Raw genomic sequence first — 19,253 nt, forward strand, 5'->3', positions numbered from 1 at the left:
ATGTATAATTCATTATTGTCTTGAAAATGGTTACTTGTTTGCATCACCTGCAAGACCGACCGACTTGATGATTTGGTTTATGTTATTTTATCGTGTTGAAACTCCAATCAGTTTATCGTCACTGCTGCTTTTTCATCTGTGCTTTCGAACGAAGTGTTTGTGTAAATTAAAATGTTTTGTTCTTGTTTTTAATACAGCTTTATTCTACGTAATCCCTTCGGATTTTCATCGTTTCAAATTTAATAAGTCACCCAATCAGTATGCAGGACTTAGTGCCGTTTAAAGGTTTATTGGCGTCGCATTGTAACAGGAATAAGTTTTGCACTGGTCGGGGCGGTAATGTTATTTATGTTGATTATTTGCTTTCATGTTTCTTTCATGGTTTGTTGTTATTTTCTAAATATGGCAGCAATAAACAAAATAAGTGTATGCTATTAAGAAGACTATTGTTACATTCAAAAGAATACCTAATATCAGTTGCGATCTTTAGCCTTAAAAGGGTAAATCATGTGGTATTTAGCGATTTTTTTCAGGCATCACCGTCTTCAACCACAAAAATCAAACGAAACATACACAAAAGCCTGAAGGGCTTAAACGAACAGAATCATCTGAAAAAAAAATAAAAAATGGTAAGGGTTTGAATTATGTAGTGTTTTTGACACTGAGTTACACAAAGTATTATTCGATTGTTAAATTAATATTACTGACGTAAACTAAAGGCTAAATGATGTTTAGTTTGAACATATTTCTGGACTTCTCACAGTAAGACAGATCATAAGACATTGGCTAAAAAAGCGAGATAACTTACAAATCTATGTTCAGTTTTGATTACAAATGTTATACATGCACATTATATCTGATTCAGTCTCATGCAATGAGTTAAACGAGTATTATCGAGTATTATGGCTTTGTCCTCGGCTAAAAGGAAACGGCTTTCTATGGGAGACAAAGACGAGAAAACATCGTTAGAATTACGACGCCAGCACACGATGGTGTTGCGGTCACACAAATGTGTTTGGTCAGAGGTCGGTATCTGTATTTGATTGTATATTTCGGAACGTTTAAAAATCTGTTTATTATCACAAGACTTTAGTCCGATCAATCTACACATCATAGTAAAATGTGATATTTCATTGACTTATGATTAACAAGCCATCACTCTGATAATACTACCTATTGTAGTATGCTTTAACCTGACACTCGTTTATTTGCAATCATAAATAGTCCTCAAATAAATAGTTTACAAAACTGACTCATATTTCTAATTTTAGGTAATGTTTGTTGGCAGAAATATATACTTTTAACATTAAGCTATTTGTTAAAATCTATATATGTTTTCTTTCTGGCTGCCATATCACTCAGTAGAAAAACAATAATATTGCTAAAAAGCTTTTCATTAATAGCAATGAATTTTATCATATTATGTGAAATTACATTTAGGATATTCCCATGAGCCGCATGAGTACAATGGATAGTCCTTCGCGAACTTTGCCAGATATCCAAATGGGAGCACATCATCTTCTACCGCCCGGTAAGTCAATCACTAGCTAGATATTCATACTGTGTTTGTCATGTTAGCATGTGGTATAATAAAAATGATTGTTTGAACATGTAAATGTTTACAAAAGTGAAATGATATTGTACTTAAGTTGATGAACTGCAATAGAACTATGTGTATTTGATCCTTTATTATATATGTCAGTATTATAAGTCGCTCACTGCATAGTATAGTTGTAAAGTTGAAATAGTTATATGTAAATATAACACAAAAAAGCTGTAATGTTTACATGTGATCAAATATGGTCAATCTGTTCTGTTTTGTTCGGATTAAAAGTGTCTCAATGCTAATTTTCGCTGGTAAATATGATTTTAATACTTGTATCGCTATCTTAAGCATAATATCATGTTTGATAATTATATCACGTTATATATGAAAATAAGTTCATATGAGATCACCAGGGATAAACTGGATATAGTTCTATTGCTATTCATCAACGTTAGTGTAACTTTTGGCTCTACCATCGTTAGAATAACGACAAATGTAGATAAAGTTTCGTTCGATATTTTATTTTGTCATTTACACATCAAAACATGTCCAACCCGTGTAACCACTGGAATGGCAGTAACAGTGAAACGTCCTGCAATTACATAAATAACATTGTCTTACAATACTGGAGACATTACTAAATAACTTATCATTATAAGAATGATAAAGAATGACATGAAGGTTAAAATGGTTATGGAATGAAATATACATTTTAACAATGAGTTCAGGGTGAGTGACTGTTCTTTATACAATAGCCTATATTATACATCAAACAACATTGTTTTTATACTTACAAAGTATCTGGTACTTTAGACACGTTACCCCAATCAAACTCTGGCTTTCGCTCTCAAACCGGGACTGGAGGACCTGGTGAAATATGAGCTGTAACAAACCATGCAGTTGTTAAAGTGACTTGTAGAGATGAAATCGTGAGCTTTATTATAAATTAAGGTTAAATGACGTTCAAAACAGCCCGCAAAAATATCAAAGACAAAACCCGGTCCGACATCACAAACAAAGACGGAAATACAGAAATAGACAAAGCCTACGCTCTACTTACATTTGTCTAATAGAATATGGATATCTAATGAAGCTGTTATGACACTAAATTAATATGCCATTCTATTATACGTGTCGATATCTCCCGATACGATCTACTACAAAACTGCCAGTATCTCTGGCTTTCTCTCGTGGAGAAAACTTACTTAACCCAAAGAAAATATACATAAAGGTTACACTACACTATTGATTTTATCACCCTGTCACATTCTCCCCCTCTTCGGAAAAGTCGTCTCGACTTGTCTGAAAGCTTATCTCGTATAAAACGGTTAAAACATAATAATAATTCAAGTATACATTTACTAAGCATGTAATACAACTATGCAAATATCTTGATACCTGAAATACATAAAAAAATAAATATAATGTGTACTCCTCCCCTTCTTCGAAAATAATTTAAATCCTGTAATTAAATTATACAATGATTAGTAGTTTATAAACTGAACTACACACAAAAAGAAATCCTGTATGAATTGTCCCATCTTTAGAGAATATCTGAGTATCCATCTGTAATTCCTACAAATGCTGTTAACTCCCTGAAATAAATTCAACATATGATAAAAAAAAATAATAATAATACCTCGTAAAAACTATTAATCTTTACAAATAAATGACAAGACTTATACTGCAATAGGTACTGTCACAATTGCATGAAATAAAACAATAAAATCTTATTATCTGAAATAAGCTACTTAATCACTGATTTCAACAAATCTGTAGTGCATCTAATATTTTCCATGTGTAAATGCATCAACTGACTGATGTCCTGCTGTTGTCCTACAACATAGGAATCATACCAAGCTGGTTTCTTTCTCTGTCTTGAAGACCTCCGTAATTGTGATACTTCTTCGTCGCTTTCTGGGTCCCTCTCTTCCTGTCTTCTTGGTGGATCTCTAGGATGAATTCCTGGTAACTGAACTGCTTCTTCTGCTTCAATTTCATCTTCAGCATCATTAGATGTTCTTCTAGAACGATCTCGTGGCTGGATTCTTGGCCGTCCTGCTTCTTCGTTATATCTCTCTCTATCTTCTTGCTGACCGGTCAGTCTATCTTGAGAACGTATTACAATACATTCCATCTCCGAGTCTGTATCACTTGACTCATGTTCATCAATCTTAACGTGTTCGTCTTCTACTTCTCTTACATCTGTAGTACCTCTGTCCAGTTCTACATTTCCCACTGTATTTTCTTTATCTTTACTTGTTTTAGCCATCATTCGCCTGCGGGGCTTCGGAATCGGCCTTTCAGCTTTCTGTTCTTCTTCTGTATCTTTAATCAATAACAAATGGTTTCTATGCAGTGTTTTTGTCCTACCATCTTCATCCTCAACCACAAATACAGGTATGTCTTTGTTTGGTTGACCCATAACCTCATACATCCTTTCCTCAAACTTATCAGCCAGTTTGTGAGGTCCTGAAAATGCTAATATTTTTACAAGAACCTTGTCTCCTATTTTAATATTTGTTGCTTTGGCCTTTTTATCATACTGAAGTTTTTGTTTATTTCTGGCCTTTTCTAATGATTTGTTCGCAAGTTCTTGTACTGTTTGCAATCTCCTCTGCAACTCTTTCACATAATCTGTAGTGATCCTTTCATCATCCATGTCCGTCTGAAACATAACATCGATTGGTAGTTTTGGCTTTCGCCCAAACATTAACTCAAAGGGTGAATAACCTGTTGATTCGTGTTTTGTCGAGTTGTAAGAGAAAACAAGTGCTGATATATACCTTTTCCAGTTTTCCTTCTTGTTCGGGTCTAATGTTCTTAACATACCTAGTAGGCTTTTGTTGAATCTTTCAGAGATGCCGTTACACTGTGGATGGTACACAGTGGTTCTGATCTTGTCTATTCCCATCAAACAGCAAAGTTCCTTTATAATTTCGGATTCAAAATTTGGACCTTGGTCGGACAAGAGTTTGGATGGGATGCCATACTGGTAAATGAAATGATTTAACAAAACTTCTGCTGTAGTTTTTGCAGTTTGGTTTTTTGTTGGAATAGCTACAGCCAACTTTGTGAAGTGATCTGTTATCACTAACACATTGCCAATCCCTCCTTTACATTCATCAACTTTTAAGAAATCTGTGCTTACTAGTTCTAGAGGATATGAAGACTTAATGTTTATTAAAGGAGCTGTTGCATTTTTGGTAGTCTTTGCTCTCAAGCATCTCGGACACTGATCTACCCAGCTACCTACTTCTGCTGTGTACCCCGGCCAGTAGAATCGTTCTCGGACTAGAGACGAGGTTCTGTCCTTGCCTGGATGTCCCATATCATTGTGTAGACCTAAAAGAACTTGTCTTCTGTAAACCCTTGGTAGAACTAGTTGTTTGATCTTATCCCCATTTTCTTCTGTTTCTCTATAAAGTAATCCTCTTACTACTCTAAACTGTTGAAAATGTCTTGACATAGTTTGATGTTGTCTGTTATTAGTAATCAATTTTCTTTGGGGATAACACTTATCAATGACTGCTCTAAGCCAGATTCCTATAATGGGGTCTTCTCGCTGTTCTTTTCTCAGTTCCCGCATTTCGATCTGGGCCATAGTCTGGCCTGGTGTCTCAATAACATCTAAAATGTCCAATGTTGAGCATGGTAAAACATCAATGTATGGTGAAACAAAAATTGTATTACAAATGGCTTTGATGGATTTGAAGTCTATTAAATTGTTGTCCTGTACTTTGTATCCTGAATATCTAGATAAAACATCAGCATCAGTGTTTCTTTTGCCTGGTCTGTAGATGATGTTAAAATCATAATCGCTGAGTGCCGCTATCCATCTTTGGCCGGTTGCGTCGAGTTTTGCACTAGTAAGAATATGAGTCAAAGGGTTATTATCCGTATAAACTGTAAATCTATTTCCTATCAGATAATCACTAAATTTGTCAGCTATTGCCCATTTGAACGCTAAAAATTCCATCTTGAAGGCTGAGTAATTTTTTTCTGATTTCGAAAGACTTCTGCTAGCGTACGCCACAACTTTCTTCCGCCCTTCTTGCTCTTGATAGAGTACTGCGCCTAGTCCAACACACACCACTGGCATCTGTATGAACTTCAAAGGGTTGATCAAACTGGGGGTAGGCTAATATTGGAGGCGAGGTTAACAGATCTTTAATCTTCTGAAAGGTGTCTTCTTGTTGCTTTTCCCATTGCCAAGGTTTCTTCTCTTGTTGTTTCTTATTCTTTTTTGGACTAGTTGGTGGAAGTAGGTCAGCTAAAGGTTTGGTAACTTTACTAAAATCTTTCACAAATTTCCTGTAGTAGCCTGCCAGTGCTAAAAAGGAACGCAGTTCGTCTGGATTTTTCGGCGTAGGATAATTTTTTATTTTCTCACATTTTTCTGGGTCTGTTTCAAGTCCATTTTCACTCACTACATGACCCAAAAATTTTACCTTTTTTTCCAAGAAAAAACACTTTTCTGCTGATAACTTGATACCACATTCTTTCATTCTGGTAAGAACTTTGTCAAGACGTTCAAGATGTTCCTCGTAGGTTGAACTGAAAATGATTAAGTCATCCAGGTATATGAAACAGATGTTTAAATGATAATCGCCCAGACAATCCTGCATTATTCTTTGGTATTCAGAAGGTGCATTACAAAGTCCAAAAGCTAATTTATTGTGTTCGTACAATCCAAGTGGTCCTAAAGTAAAGGCTGTATATTTCTTATGTCTCTCTTCTACATCGATTTGATGATATCCAGATTTCATGTCTGCGATTGTGAACCATTTTGCGCCATGTAAACAGTCAAATATTTCTTCTGGTCTTGGTAATGCGTGGGAATCTTTGATAGTTCTTTGATTAAGTCTTCTGTAGTCAATACATACTCTAAGTTTTCCGTTCTTCTTGCGACAAAGTACTACGGCCGACGCCCATGGAGATTTCGATCTGCGTATGACCCCACTTGTTAAAAGATCTTCAATGTGCTTGCGAACCTCTTCAAACATCCCTGGTGGTATGCGCCTGTATTTTTCTTTAAATGGTATTTTGTTTTCTAATTCAATTCTATGTTTCCCTTTTGTACACTTGCCAATATCTGTATCTCCTTTTGAAAAAATAGCTTCATGTTTATTTAGAATATTCAATAGACTGTCGTGTTGTTCTTGAGAAATATCTGTGCCTATGTGGATCTTGTTGAATGCATTTGACTTGCTGCTTTCTGATTGATTTTCAAGTAATCCATTATCAATTTCAACTGGTTGAAGTTCTGCAATGACTGCTTTGGGTGAAATAGTAACTGTATGTGTCGTAAGATTAGAGATGGTAACAAAATATTCTTGCTTTCTTTTATCTCTGTAATTTACAACTGCTGGACTAACATCCACGAAATCAGGTAATTTAGACTGGTTTGTTTCATGGATCAATGCACATGTTGATATGTGGCTTATTTCATTATCTGTGTGACATCTTATACTTATTGAATGGTTTGGTCCTATGGTGACTTTCCCAACTTCAGCACTTCTTAGAATTGCCAGTTTGTTGTGATTTCTATGAAGTTCTTTTTCCCTTAATACTATGCAACGAAATGCTAAAAACCAAGGAACATGTAAACTAGAGTTCTGTAGAAATTTTTCGCCATTTCGTTCTTTGCAGATATTTAAAAATTCTGAGAGTATGTTGGTCCCAAGTAATATTGGTGTTTTGGTGTTGTATTCTGTGTCTGGAATGACTAGTAGCAAACAAGCTTGTTCTTCAGCACCTGGTATACCAACTGGCTGGATGTTTACTTCAATGTAGCCTGTGTAGGGTAATTCATTTCCATCTGCACATTCAATTTTTACCAAGTTTTTCAAAGGTTTTAATACAAGATTAGAAAGATGTTCATTGTAGAAATTTTCAGAGCATGTGGAAACACAAGATCCTGTATCGCAAAGAGCTAAACTATTTATACCATTTATCTTAATTTGAACTTCAGCTGATTCACCAATAAGTTGTGGGTCGGCGTGTTTCTTTGTACCAGTTTCTTGACCCGCGGAAGTGGTACCTACAGGTTTAAATGGCAATCTCTGGCGTAGTGACCTGTTTCATTGCAGTTGTAACAAGCTCCAGACTGATTTGAAGGGCAATCTCTGGCGTAGTGACCTGGTTCATTACAGTTGTAACAGTTTCCAGGAGGCCTTCTTGTCATATAGGATGATCTACCCCGGCCATGTCCTCTGAACGGTCTTCTTCCCCGAAATTGACTGTTGGCACCTCTAAAATGTCGTTGACCGCGTCCACCTCTTAGAGTATACTGGTAACTTGACTGCCCAGGATAGTAACCATATTGTTGTTCTTGGCTGTCTTGTGGCTTAGTCTGTTGTTGCATGCTTGCTGTAGTATGTTCCTTTTCTTTCTCCAGCTTTTCAAGTCTTGCATTTATACTTTCAAGTACTGATTTTAGGTCTGGATCCGATGTTTGTTTTTTTGAATTAACTTCACTTTTTGTGGTGGCGTTGCATTTGGTTTTATTTTCTTTCTTGGGTTTCGCTTTTAACTCTATTTCCAGCTTCCTTATTTCAGTTTTAAAATCATGATAATTGGCAACTGTTTCAAATTTAAATGATGATGCTATCTTCAATTCAGTATTGAGCCCTTCATAAAAAACACTCTTCAGTAAAATTTGTTGACTCCTATGAACAGCACCAAGTTCCACAGCTTGTAAAAATAATTCTTCTACTTTGGATGCATAGGTATTCACTGGATCGCAGTCTTGTTCACAACTATGAAATTTTCTTAATATAGATTCAGGAGTTTCCACATTCCCATATGTACTTTGAAACATTTTCAATATATCATCTATGGTGGCTTGTTCCCCAAGTCTCGTAACCATGTCTGCTGATTCTCCCCGGAGTGAACGGCGTATGCCCAGGAGAATACCTTCTTTGGTGTACGCCTTCTCCCGAATCAAACAGTTGACCTCGTATCTCCATGTACGGTATGACACTTCACCTTTACCACTTTCACCATAGAAGAGGCTGATACGTGGAAATTTTAATGTCTCTTTGACATCAGCTATCATAGTTGGCTTTTTTTCTTTCACTTTAGCGCCGAACAACTCTTCTAAATCCTCCGTTGTATTGATCTTAAACTTTTTCATAAGTTCCACCATTGCAATATCTTCTTCCGTAACTTTTTCCGCCATACTTTATCAAAGTTTTTCAATCACACAAGTAATAGATAGTTTCTCAGTTAATTCACAATGTTACTAAATCAATATTTCAATTGCAATAAACAGTCCTTGCTGTCTTAATAGTGCAATATTTTTTGGATTTAGATTGATTTAATATCTTCTCACTATAAAATCATGAATGTCTCTTTCACTTAAATTTCACAAGTGTCTCTATCACCTAATTTCACACTATAGTGTCTCTTATCACACAAGTTCTCAATATTCAAACACTGATCACCACATATTATCACAATTAATAAAATGTAAAAACAAGTAAATCATAAAAGAATGAATGATCATTACACAGCCTGATATTTAATTAATGTCTGATAAATAAATGCGTGAATTAACAATCAAATTCACAAAAAAAATTCACAAAATCATCTATTTAACTATTCCAAATAGACTACTTAACTACACTTGCTATCATAAACTTAACTATGGGCCCAGTCCTTATCTACAATACTGTCACTCTAAGTCTGACATGACTACTGAGTACTGAGTACTAGGGTAGACTACTTCTTCAAAATATTCACATTTTTTTTTTAACTTAAATTGCTGTGCAATAATCATTTTACAAATACAACCAAAATGGATACAAGGTAAGTGTATAGACAAATAAGTGACAACAACACAAAATTACATTCAACGGCGATGATAATTGTAACAGCAAAAACAATTATTCTATACCACAGAAAAATATGGTTTATCTTGTCCAAAAAAGGTATTAAATATACAATTAAATAGTCTTAATATAAAAACTGAATTGAAAATAATGAATCTGACAACTTTTGACACTTGATGATGACAACGACAGCAGCAGTTGGTGCTTGCAACAACAACAGATAGTGCTGATGATGAATTTCTTGAAATCTAAAGAAATGGACACTAATTAATGTATAAAGCCCTAAATAAGAGATATATAATTAATTAAACCTGCAATATAGATAGCCTTAGTAGTTAATTGGTTTTATTGACCAAACCTATTTACGATGCAGGAACAATCAGCATGTAGATCTCAGCAACTCACATTCATGTCAAGGCCACCGAAAAGATCCCGACTGTAAATTACGAACTGGAACAATCTGAAATTTATTTACTGGAACCTGCTCCCATGATCTGAAACTATAGAGAGCTGTTGTAGAGCCGAATATGGAAAATTGTGACAGGGTGACTATACTATACTATAGTGACTACCTACTACTTTATAATTCTGTAGTTTGAAACTAATTTTTGTCTATATGTAGGAAATCTATACTTTTACACTATAACAACAACCGAAACATCAGAAACATTGAACGAAAATGGACAATTCTACTGTTACTGAATGATTAAAAAAAAAAGAAGAAAAAAAGTTAGTACTCATTAACTGTGCATGCTTTTGTTAAGAGAACCTTCACCAATGAATCTTATTTGTGAATATGCCGTACTTATCGCTATCTCACTTACAATAACTTTTCACTTTCCAAATTTACATGTTTTATGAAAGTTTTCATGAGATATTCAGGCTATGGAGTAAGTGGTGCTCATAAGAGGCCATTGTAATCCAAAACATAAAGTAACATGAAAACTTTTTAACAGAATTTGTGCATTTATACAATTCTACGTCACTCACCACCTTAACCTAAGGAAAATAACCACTGTGTCACTGTCACTTGGCAGTCACAATCTGCCAATGGTCCCTATGGATGGTTATCTTGATGAATCTAGTAGTAGATGTGAAACTTCTCTAGTAGTTGTTAACACTCATGTCCACGGAATGAAGACATCGATCCACCCAGACACGCCTCAGGTATTCGGTAACGAAACTGCCCACAAAACGTTGGTCCCTCCTCGAAACGTTGGTCCCTCCAATTCCGGTGAAGCTACTCGTTGGCAATGACATTCCTCACTGGGGGCTCCATTGTAACTTTTGGCTCTACCATCGTTAGAATAACGACAAATGTAGATAAAGTTTCGTTCGATATTTTATTTTGTCATTTACACATCAAAACATGTCCAACCCGTGTAACCACTGGAATGGCAGTAACAGTGAAACGTCCTGCAATTACATAAATAACATTGTCTTACAATACTGGAGACATTACTAAATAACTTATCATTATAAGAATGATAAAGAATGACATGAAGGTTAAAATGGTTATGGAATGAAATATACATTTTAACAATGAGTTCAGGGTGAGTGACTGTTCTTTATACAATAGCCTATATTATACATCAAACAACATTGTTTTTATACTTACGAAGTATCTGGTACTTTAGACACGTTACCCCAATCAAACTCTGGCTTTCGCTCTCAAACCGGGACTGGAGGACCTGGTGAAATATGAGCTGTAACAAACCATGCAGTTGTTAAAGTGACTTGTAGAGATGAAATCGTGAGCTTTATTATAAATTAAGGTTAAATGACGTTCAAAACAGCCCGCAAAAATATCAAAGACAAAACCCGGTCCGACATCACAAACAAAGACGGAAATACAGAAATAGACAAAGCCTACGCTCTACTTACATTTGTCTAATAGAATATGGATATCTAATGAAGCTGTTATGACACTAAATTAATATGCCATTCTATTATACGTGTCGATATCTCCCGATACGATCTACTACAAAACTGCCAGTATCTCTGGCTTTCTCTCGTGGAGAAAACTTACTTAACCCAAAGAAAATATACATAAAGGTTACACTACACTATTGATTTTATCACCCTGTCACATTAGTACAATATCATTTGACTTTCGTTAAGCGTAATGTTTGGCTTTAGCACGAAACTTTCATGATTATAGAATTTACCGCAAGGCAAGGATTTTGACCTTTTTGTCATGACTGGTGTTCGGTCATTCAATATCGGAATTATGTTTACAATCCGAGGACGAATGGGTTTGTAGACGGGTGGTCGAACGAATGTAGAGAATACAATATGCCAATATTAATTATGTTCACAATTTATTAATGTAAACATAATAAATATCATACTAAATATTGCAAAATAAGTCAATAATAATTGAAATAGAGATCAGCATGAACAGTATCAACAGTTTTTACTTTTGTTGTGCTGTTTGAAACGACAAGCCTGTAAAAAGGGGATGAAGGGGGGGGGGACATGGAGGGATAAGGTGGAGTATACATCGGACAACAACGAACAGTCGGGTATATTGCTGATGAGACCGCCAAGTAAGGGCGAGTCGACTCGAGTAAGGGTTTGGATATTTATACTCTTGTCTCAATACTTTTTATATTACAGTTTTAGAGGGAATTCACAACGATCAATATATTCCTTATGAAACTCACTTTGATCGCTTGTTCATTTATACTTTTTCTAATATACATTTTAGAAAAAACTAACTCCCATGGACATTTTCCTTAAATATTGATTTTATTTTGTTATCAAAATATCTTAAGTTAAGTTGTGCAATCCTATGCTTTCAAAATGATAAACAAGATAGTTGAAAAATATCTTGTACTAGATACTTACCACACACGATTCTTTTATTTCTTGTAGTTAGTCTTTCATTTTTGAAGAGATGCATTCAGAACGAAATTCTGCAGGGCAAAGCACCAGAAAGAATCTTACACCCATCAGTGAAGGGTTTGAAAGAAGAAAACCATGAGGAAATGAGACATTGGCAAGGGTTTGTACTTTATAGTGTTTACGCCTTCGACGTACACAATCATAATATCGTTATATTAATAACATTGCCGTTTATTCCAACGTCGAAATGACGCATAGCTTGGAACATATTATTCTTCTTTTCCGAGTAAGATATTTTAAAGAATACTGTTTACCAATATAACACACTAGCAAGACATAAATCGTTGTTCTGTTTAATTGAAAATGTAATACGTGAACTAATATATTTGCTTAAGGATCCTACCACGAGCAGTACAATTGAAGTGGTCTTGTCTTCGAGCACAGAACTGCGGTCACAGAGCATTAGAACAGACAGAGATTTCGAAATAACTCCAATGAATATGTAAGTCAATTAAACATGATACAAACTACAGGGACAAGCTCAGAAACATTATTATAAACGCTGTGTAAAAGCATAAGTCATGGGCCCAAACAACGATTAAATAGAAACACAAGCGTATAAACACCACATACACACATCCAACACCACAATCAGACTACACTTTAATAAAAAAAGCAAAATTACCAATTAATGATGGGATTACCGCCCGGGAAGGGCAAGTGAAATACAAGTTCATTGGAACACGAGTCTACTGGGGGGGGGGGGGGGGATAAACCAGTTAATATGGACATAACCTAACAAATGCAAACTAATACAGATTGATACTTTGTGATATTTTGGCTTTAAGCCAGTATTTTCTATTGTTATTAAAGATTGTTATAAGCTCTACTGGTCAGAGGCCAGAAAAGCTTATGCAATTGTGCGGTCTCCGTCGTCCTTCCGTCCGTCCGTGCTTTCGTAAACAATTATTTACGCTAATCAAACTTATACAGTAGCAAGATATCCATAAGAGCTTGGTTTCTTTCCAAAACCAGCCAGACAGGTCAATTCAAAAATGGCATAATGGCAAAATATGACCTTGTAAACAATAAAAAAAAATTCGTTTATTACCCCACGTTTATAAATGAATACACTTGCTAGATATCTATAAAAGTTCGATTCTTTTGAACACGCTTATAAGTATTTCCTATGGCCATACGTGTAAGATACGACATTCAAACCCGAGTGTAGGTTGTTTTACGGAAACGAGGTTTACTGAGTTTCCGATGAACATCCTTCGTAATGGCTGGGATGAACCACAAGAGCGCTATGGTAATCTATTTATCTCCCACCTCACTTAAACATAATAAATTTAAAATGCATTTTTTCGCTGTTTGTTTCGTTTGTTCGTATCGAAAATAATTCGTGTAATAACATTGATAATTAGTGGTTTTCATACACATGCGTGCAAATGTTTAAAATTTGTAAATAGTCAAACCGTTCTTGAAATAGTCCTGAGAATAGTGCAAGATATTCTTTTCAATACAGCCTGAAACTTTTGTTTTGTGTAATTTATAGCGAGAAATTATTAATTTGGATTTAAAATATCGCCAAAAGACAAGGTTTCCATGTGCTACGGACGACTGTCTTCAACAAGGGGGGGTAATTGCCTGATGACAATAACAAAGTAACAATAACAACGTAGTTCCATATGGGTACATTTTTATTTTTGCCCGTTGGCAACACAAGGATTTCCAGTTTGGCAAAATATTTGGATCTACTTATCTTGGGTTGGAGAAAATGATCTCATTTAGTATCCGATATTAACCAAGCAAATACAGTAGCAAGAAATACATGAAAAATCGTATCCTTAAAAAATTGCAAAATTACTAAGATTGACCTTGTGAACTTCCGATGTTTACCAAACTTATACAGAACCTAGACATCAATGAGAGACCTGTCCATGCATGCCAGGATTTTGGGTCCCAGAATATATAAAAATACAATAATTAAGCTTATGAAAACAATGAACTCATTTATTATCCGATTTTTCACGAACTTATACACCTAGTTTTGTATATATAGTATGTATGCACTGTGCTGTTTGTGGAGTTTTGTGCTGTTCTTCCACGTTTCTTGTTTGTGATTTTTTGTGTGTTCTATGTCATTGGCGTTTATCAAATGCTATTAAACCGGGTTAATTTTTTAAATTTTTTAATACTGATCGTGTTTCAGTAGTTTTACACATAAGTATTTATACGTCTGCTAGATATCCATGAAAGCTCGATTAGTTTTGAGCACAGTTCTTTTCAAGACCATGTCAGAACTGTCCTTTCACCACTGGATTATAACCCATTAAAATTAGCAAAATGTAGTTATTGAAACTTTGAACACAAAACGCCTACCTTATATAAGCTTTTACAGTGGCTAAATATCTATGAGAGCTCGGCACCTTTCGAAAATCAGCTATATCTGACCATGCATGAATGGCTCATTGCGTTTGAAATAGTTACAATTGCAATCATTTAGCTTGTGAACAAATTAAATACTCAATTCAAAATATGATACTTATCAATTCATACAGTAGATAGATATTTATGAGACCTCGATTCTTTTCCAAATCGTGTAAGATTCGACCAAGCATTACTGTATTATGGGCTTAGAAATTTGCAAAAATGGCCATAATTGAACTTGTGAACACAATAGCGTCTATATTGCAATTCCTATCTTTGCCAAACGTAGACATTAGTTAGATGACCATAAGAACATGGCTCCTGTCTTATTTAAAAACCATATGGCCATACATGACCGGATTGAAATTGTCAGAATTTCTTAAATATAACTTGCTTTCATAAAAAATCCGTTAACCTTTACAAATATCTTTGTTTAAATGTGGCTTAATATGTTATTTTTATTCGTTCCTTTAACGTGCGAGTGATTTATTTTTGTAGTATTCGGGTATAATGGACCATAGGCGTTATTTGTGGGGAAAAAGAGTAGAATACCCTCTTACACGTAGATACAATCATACTTACATATTTATTGTGGGCTGTTTTTGTGTTCCATGAAAGGATTTAAGCTATTTCTTTAGCTTTTTACTTACATATGTCTAATGACTTTGATACGGAAAGTGACGAATTTAGGCAAGCACAGGTCATCATGGGCCTCTTGTTAATGAAATGGCTTTGTGCAGGAAATATTTGTCATCCTTAAAAAGAACCCGGACTTTGTTTTGCTTTCAGGGAGGTTATGAAAAAAACGGATTTACCCCAACGATGCTTTTCTGCACGACGTAAACGTCCTCTGCGAGTGCCTTACGACCTGGAGAATGAACAACGTTCACAGTTGGACAACGAGTTGTTTGATATTCGAAAACATTTAAATGAGACAAGTGTGCTTTTTTAACTTAATTGAGACCATATGCACTAAAAATACAACTACTAAAGGCATATATACATATATATATTTGCATTTTGTCGGCCCTTTGTTGTATTCTGATATTTAAGTAGTCATAAATTTAGATTTACTCTAAAATAGCGTGTATTTTTCATTTTCAATAAATATCTGATAACAGTTGTAATGGGTATTACCCTAAACCGAATTTCAATGTTTTGACTTGTGTTATCCTTTCAGACATCATTTATGTTGACGCAAGCGCAGCCAATTTTGAAGTTTACAGCTTTCTACAGAAGCGCGCCAATGATATTCTTCAAAACGAGATGATTGCATCCCATGACGTTGAGTTATGCCCTGATACGATATCAATTGCCACAAAGAGAACAGACAGCACTTTGCTCTACCAGTTTAAATTCCAAGATACGAGTGAAACTTTCCAATCCGAAATTGCTATCTTCATTGGGGCGGATGATGATTTATTTGACTTCTTCTGTCGTGAAGCATTCCCAGAGACGACTATTTGCAGGATACAACCAAACGGTCAAACAGTCAGTGACAAAAAAGGTACAAATGTAACAAAGTTCCTAAATAACCAACGCACACAGCTTTTAGAGATTTTGTCTCGGCTATAGGCTAAAAAAACATCTTAGTTTCTCAGGCTCTTTTATTAAAAAACAGAAATCATTTACAGAAATTATAAGAGAAGATTGGGGTTTCAACTGTTATGGAAATGATTTGAAAAATGACACCACTATCACTGAATGTATCGATGATGTTCTTGAACGAGTTGTCATGGAGAAGCTTGCAAGTGCGGCAGAGGCAATACCAAAACAAGGTAGAGCGTTGAGGAATAGTGTTCTTCATATTCAAACACTTCTTGTGACTTTAAAAAGTTTAATTGTGCACAATAAATAAGTTCAAGTATCTTAAAAGAGAATGTGGCCGGGTTTCGCTATATGTTGCATCACACAACATATAAACGAATCGTCAATTAAATATCAAGAACAATGACAACGCTAAAATTAACGCTGCCGACGAAGAAATAAATAAGTATGACGAGCTCACATCAAAACAAATATTTATTTATTTATAAAATCATATTTTAAAATAATATGTATAATATGTTAATAATCGGATTTTTGTGCGATAAATATATCATTTTTAAAGTAAAGAGCACGGGCGGAGTCATAACAGAAGTGAAGGAGCTCTTCACTCTTAGCAAAGTACCAATGCCAAATTGGTTGAAGGAATGGGAGCTGGACAGCAAAACCCTTGCCGCCCGGAAAAAGCTCACAAAGGTTAGGCGTCTAAGAATCAAGAAAGGCTTGATAACTTATTAAAATTATTTAAATGTTAATGCAATTCGGAGTTAATTGTAGTTTATCTTTAACATGTTGGCTATCAAAACATATCGGAGTTAATATTTTGTATTACCTTTTAGACATTACGTGATTTTTTTCTTATTATAGCATTCATACATACTTTAAATTATCTGGGACTGTCCCTATTAATAAGATTTCCATTTATTTATCCTTCCTTTAATAAACCAAAATCTCATAACTAGTATTTGAACGAGTTGCGATGATATAATCTTATAAAACAATACGATTTCCTTATTCAACTCTTTCAGTCAACAAAGTACCAAAAGTAAAGTTCCCATTAAAATCATGTTGTTATTCTATTTTCGTTTTGAAAAGATATCAGAGAAACTGTTGTCGTTGCCGTATGTATTTGGCTGCCATGTCACAGACGCGTGCCTCAACATCATGATACGGAGAGAAAATGAATCAAAACCAATAGATTTGATCACAGATTTGAAGAAATTCGGATTGTCAAACGACGAGTTCACTATTCAAGTTGCAGAGATCAAACTGTTTGCTGACAACAAATTTAGAAGCGGGGACAGTCTTGCGGTTCGAGGCTCAAACAAAGTTGGGACGCTTGGATGTTTTGCAAAATTTAAACAAAATGAAGTGGATCATCACAAAACCGTTGTTGTCACTGCTAGGCACGTTTTCGATGCCAATGACACGGATAATAAAGAACTGGAAGTCAATGATGAAACTCTTGGGAAAGTTTTGGAAAAGGCAGAAGAAGCCGATAATGTTTATCTTGATATCGCAAGTTGAGAAGTAACTGCACCTCATTCCAAATGTGACACGGCCTTTCGCCGTGAAAATGGAAATAAGGGTTTTGCAGAGTTATACGAACCTAGTCCTTCCGAAATTGTGAACAAACGAGTTCATTTATGGGGCGCGCGTACATCTCCTGGGGCAGCAAAACTATCAAATTTCAAGTCGTCGCCCTCAGATGCTGGTGAAAACATGTTTATTGCAATGCCGAACGACAAAAAAAATCTTGGCAAAAGAAGGAGATAGTGGGGCAATAATACTGATGGAGCGACATCCACGTGATTCACCAAATATGTATGCTATAGGTACGCTAGTGGGTGAAGTACAACAACATCCAATCGATGACAAACTAACCGTAGCAGGAAAGGAGAAAGTGCCTGAAAGTGAACAACCAAGCTCGTCATTACTGGAAAGTTCGGAAGCAAAAGCCAGACCTATGCAGGCGATTGCAAACGAGAAATTGTATGCCGTCGTTCCTATTAAAAAGGGATTCGATCATCTTTCCAAGAAGCATCGTGGCAGTTTATCGCTTTTTACAAGCTCGGATCAGCAATAACTCCTGATTTTGCGACATATTCCACTGAAACTTTGAGAACGAACATTTTTGTGATATAAAACAAATCGATTGAGGTGGTTGACTTCTAGAAATATTACTAGCGAACAATCATGTTAACAGTGTTTGTTGTTTTTTTTTAAAGTCGATCTAGTATTCACAACTAGGTAGTTTAGTATACATCTTTGACCAAATTCTTTGTGAGTAAAAGCGTAAATAAGAACTTGTTTTTATCGAAAAACATTATTACTGATATATTTTGTGCATTGTTAGTCTATAGCATTTATGTTTTGAGTGTGCATATTTATTGCTAATCGGGTTATCTTCAAGGTTGTTGTTTGCATTCCATGAACGTGGCTTTCTAAAGGCAGATCATTGTTTCTCGTACATAATGCATTTGAAATGTATACATATATATTTCTAACAGTTTCCTTTTTTCATCATCAGCAAATAAAATGTCAAAAGTTTGCATATCGAACCAATTTACTTTAATATCTTATACGCTCTAAATTTTCACACTTAGATTAAAAGGGGAAATGTTTTATGAATCGGAAAAGTAGAAATACTCGAACAGTGGATTTATAAATGTATGCAAGTCCTAAATCTTATTTTGTCTAACATGTATTAGCTAGTATGTTACCGCACACGTACATATTATTTTTAGTTGTCACAATTGTGCACTTTTTGCCTCATGGGTCTGGTATTTTATAGACACAACTTGAAACTAATAAACATACCAAAACTAGTTGCTTTACGTTAATAATAGCTGCGTTAATACAGTTTTCCCTCTTCTCCAAACGTCGATCATCTTAGTCATGACTTTTCACGGGCATGTTTACTAGATTGTGCAATTGTACATATAAGATATAGCGTGGGACTGCCTGATTTAAGAGTGGGGAAGTGGTCCTTGAATTAATTGAAGACTGTTTATAAAGCAATGTATCTGGTGCCACCCCTATCTCCA

The 19,253-nt window shown here is 35.2% G+C and overlaps 1 protein-coding gene and 1 long non-coding RNA gene across 5 annotated transcripts; one reads left to right on the top strand and one right to left on the bottom strand.

The window, feature by feature from the left end:
- The first annotated feature begins 531 nt into the window (after positions 1 to 531).
- LOC128240130 (uncharacterized) lies at positions 532 to 19,034 on the top strand. 3 transcript variants are annotated; one of them, XM_052956648.1, is made up of 10 exons: positions 532 to 629; positions 866 to 1,025; positions 1,441 to 1,531; positions 12,259 to 12,388; positions 12,624 to 12,730; positions 15,451 to 15,599; positions 15,842 to 16,168; positions 16,296 to 16,439; positions 16,772 to 16,902; positions 17,302 to 19,034. In XM_052956648.1, exons 5-10 carry the CDS (start codon positions 12,723 to 12,725, stop codon positions 17,731 to 17,733), a joined length of 1,191 nt encoding a protein of 396 aa, XP_052812608.1. In that variant the 5' UTR covers positions 532 to 629; positions 866 to 1,025; positions 1,441 to 1,531; positions 12,259 to 12,388; positions 12,624 to 12,722; the 3' UTR covers positions 17,734 to 19,034. The 3 variants fall into 3 exon arrangements, with proteins under 3 accessions (XP_052812608.1, XP_052812609.1, XP_052812610.1); XM_052956649.1 differs by having other exon boundaries at positions 12,279 to 12,388; XM_052956650.1 differs by having other exon boundaries at positions 12,306 to 12,388.
- On the bottom strand, positions 2,047 to 2,788 carry LOC128240131 (uncharacterized). 2 transcript variants are annotated; one of them, XR_008262051.1, is made up of 3 exons: positions 2,607 to 2,765; positions 2,341 to 2,428; positions 2,047 to 2,138 (listed from the first exon to the last, which is right to left on the bottom strand). It is a non-coding gene; the product is annotated as an uncharacterized LOC128240131 (long non-coding RNA). The 2 variants fall into 2 exon arrangements; XR_008262052.1 differs by having other exon boundaries at positions 2,047 to 2,428; positions 2,607 to 2,788.
- Positions 19,035 to 19,253: the final 219 nt, after the last annotated feature.

Source organism: Mya arenaria, chromosome 7 (genome assembly GCF_026914265.1).
Source record: "Mya arenaria isolate MELC-2E11 chromosome 7, ASM2691426v1".
Lineage (NCBI taxonomy): Eukaryota > Metazoa > Mollusca > Bivalvia > Myida > Myidae > Mya > Mya arenaria.

Coding starts and splice junctions, on each gene's coding strand:
- LOC128240130 (XM_052956648.1), top strand. Junction 15,600..15,841: donor AAAACATTTAAATGAGACAA/GTGTGCTTTTTT, acceptor TTATCCTTTCAG/ACATCATTTATGTTGACGCA. Junction 16,169..16,295: donor AACAGTCAGTGACAAAAAAG/GTACAAATGTAA, acceptor AATCATTTACAG/AAATTATAAGAGAAGATTGG.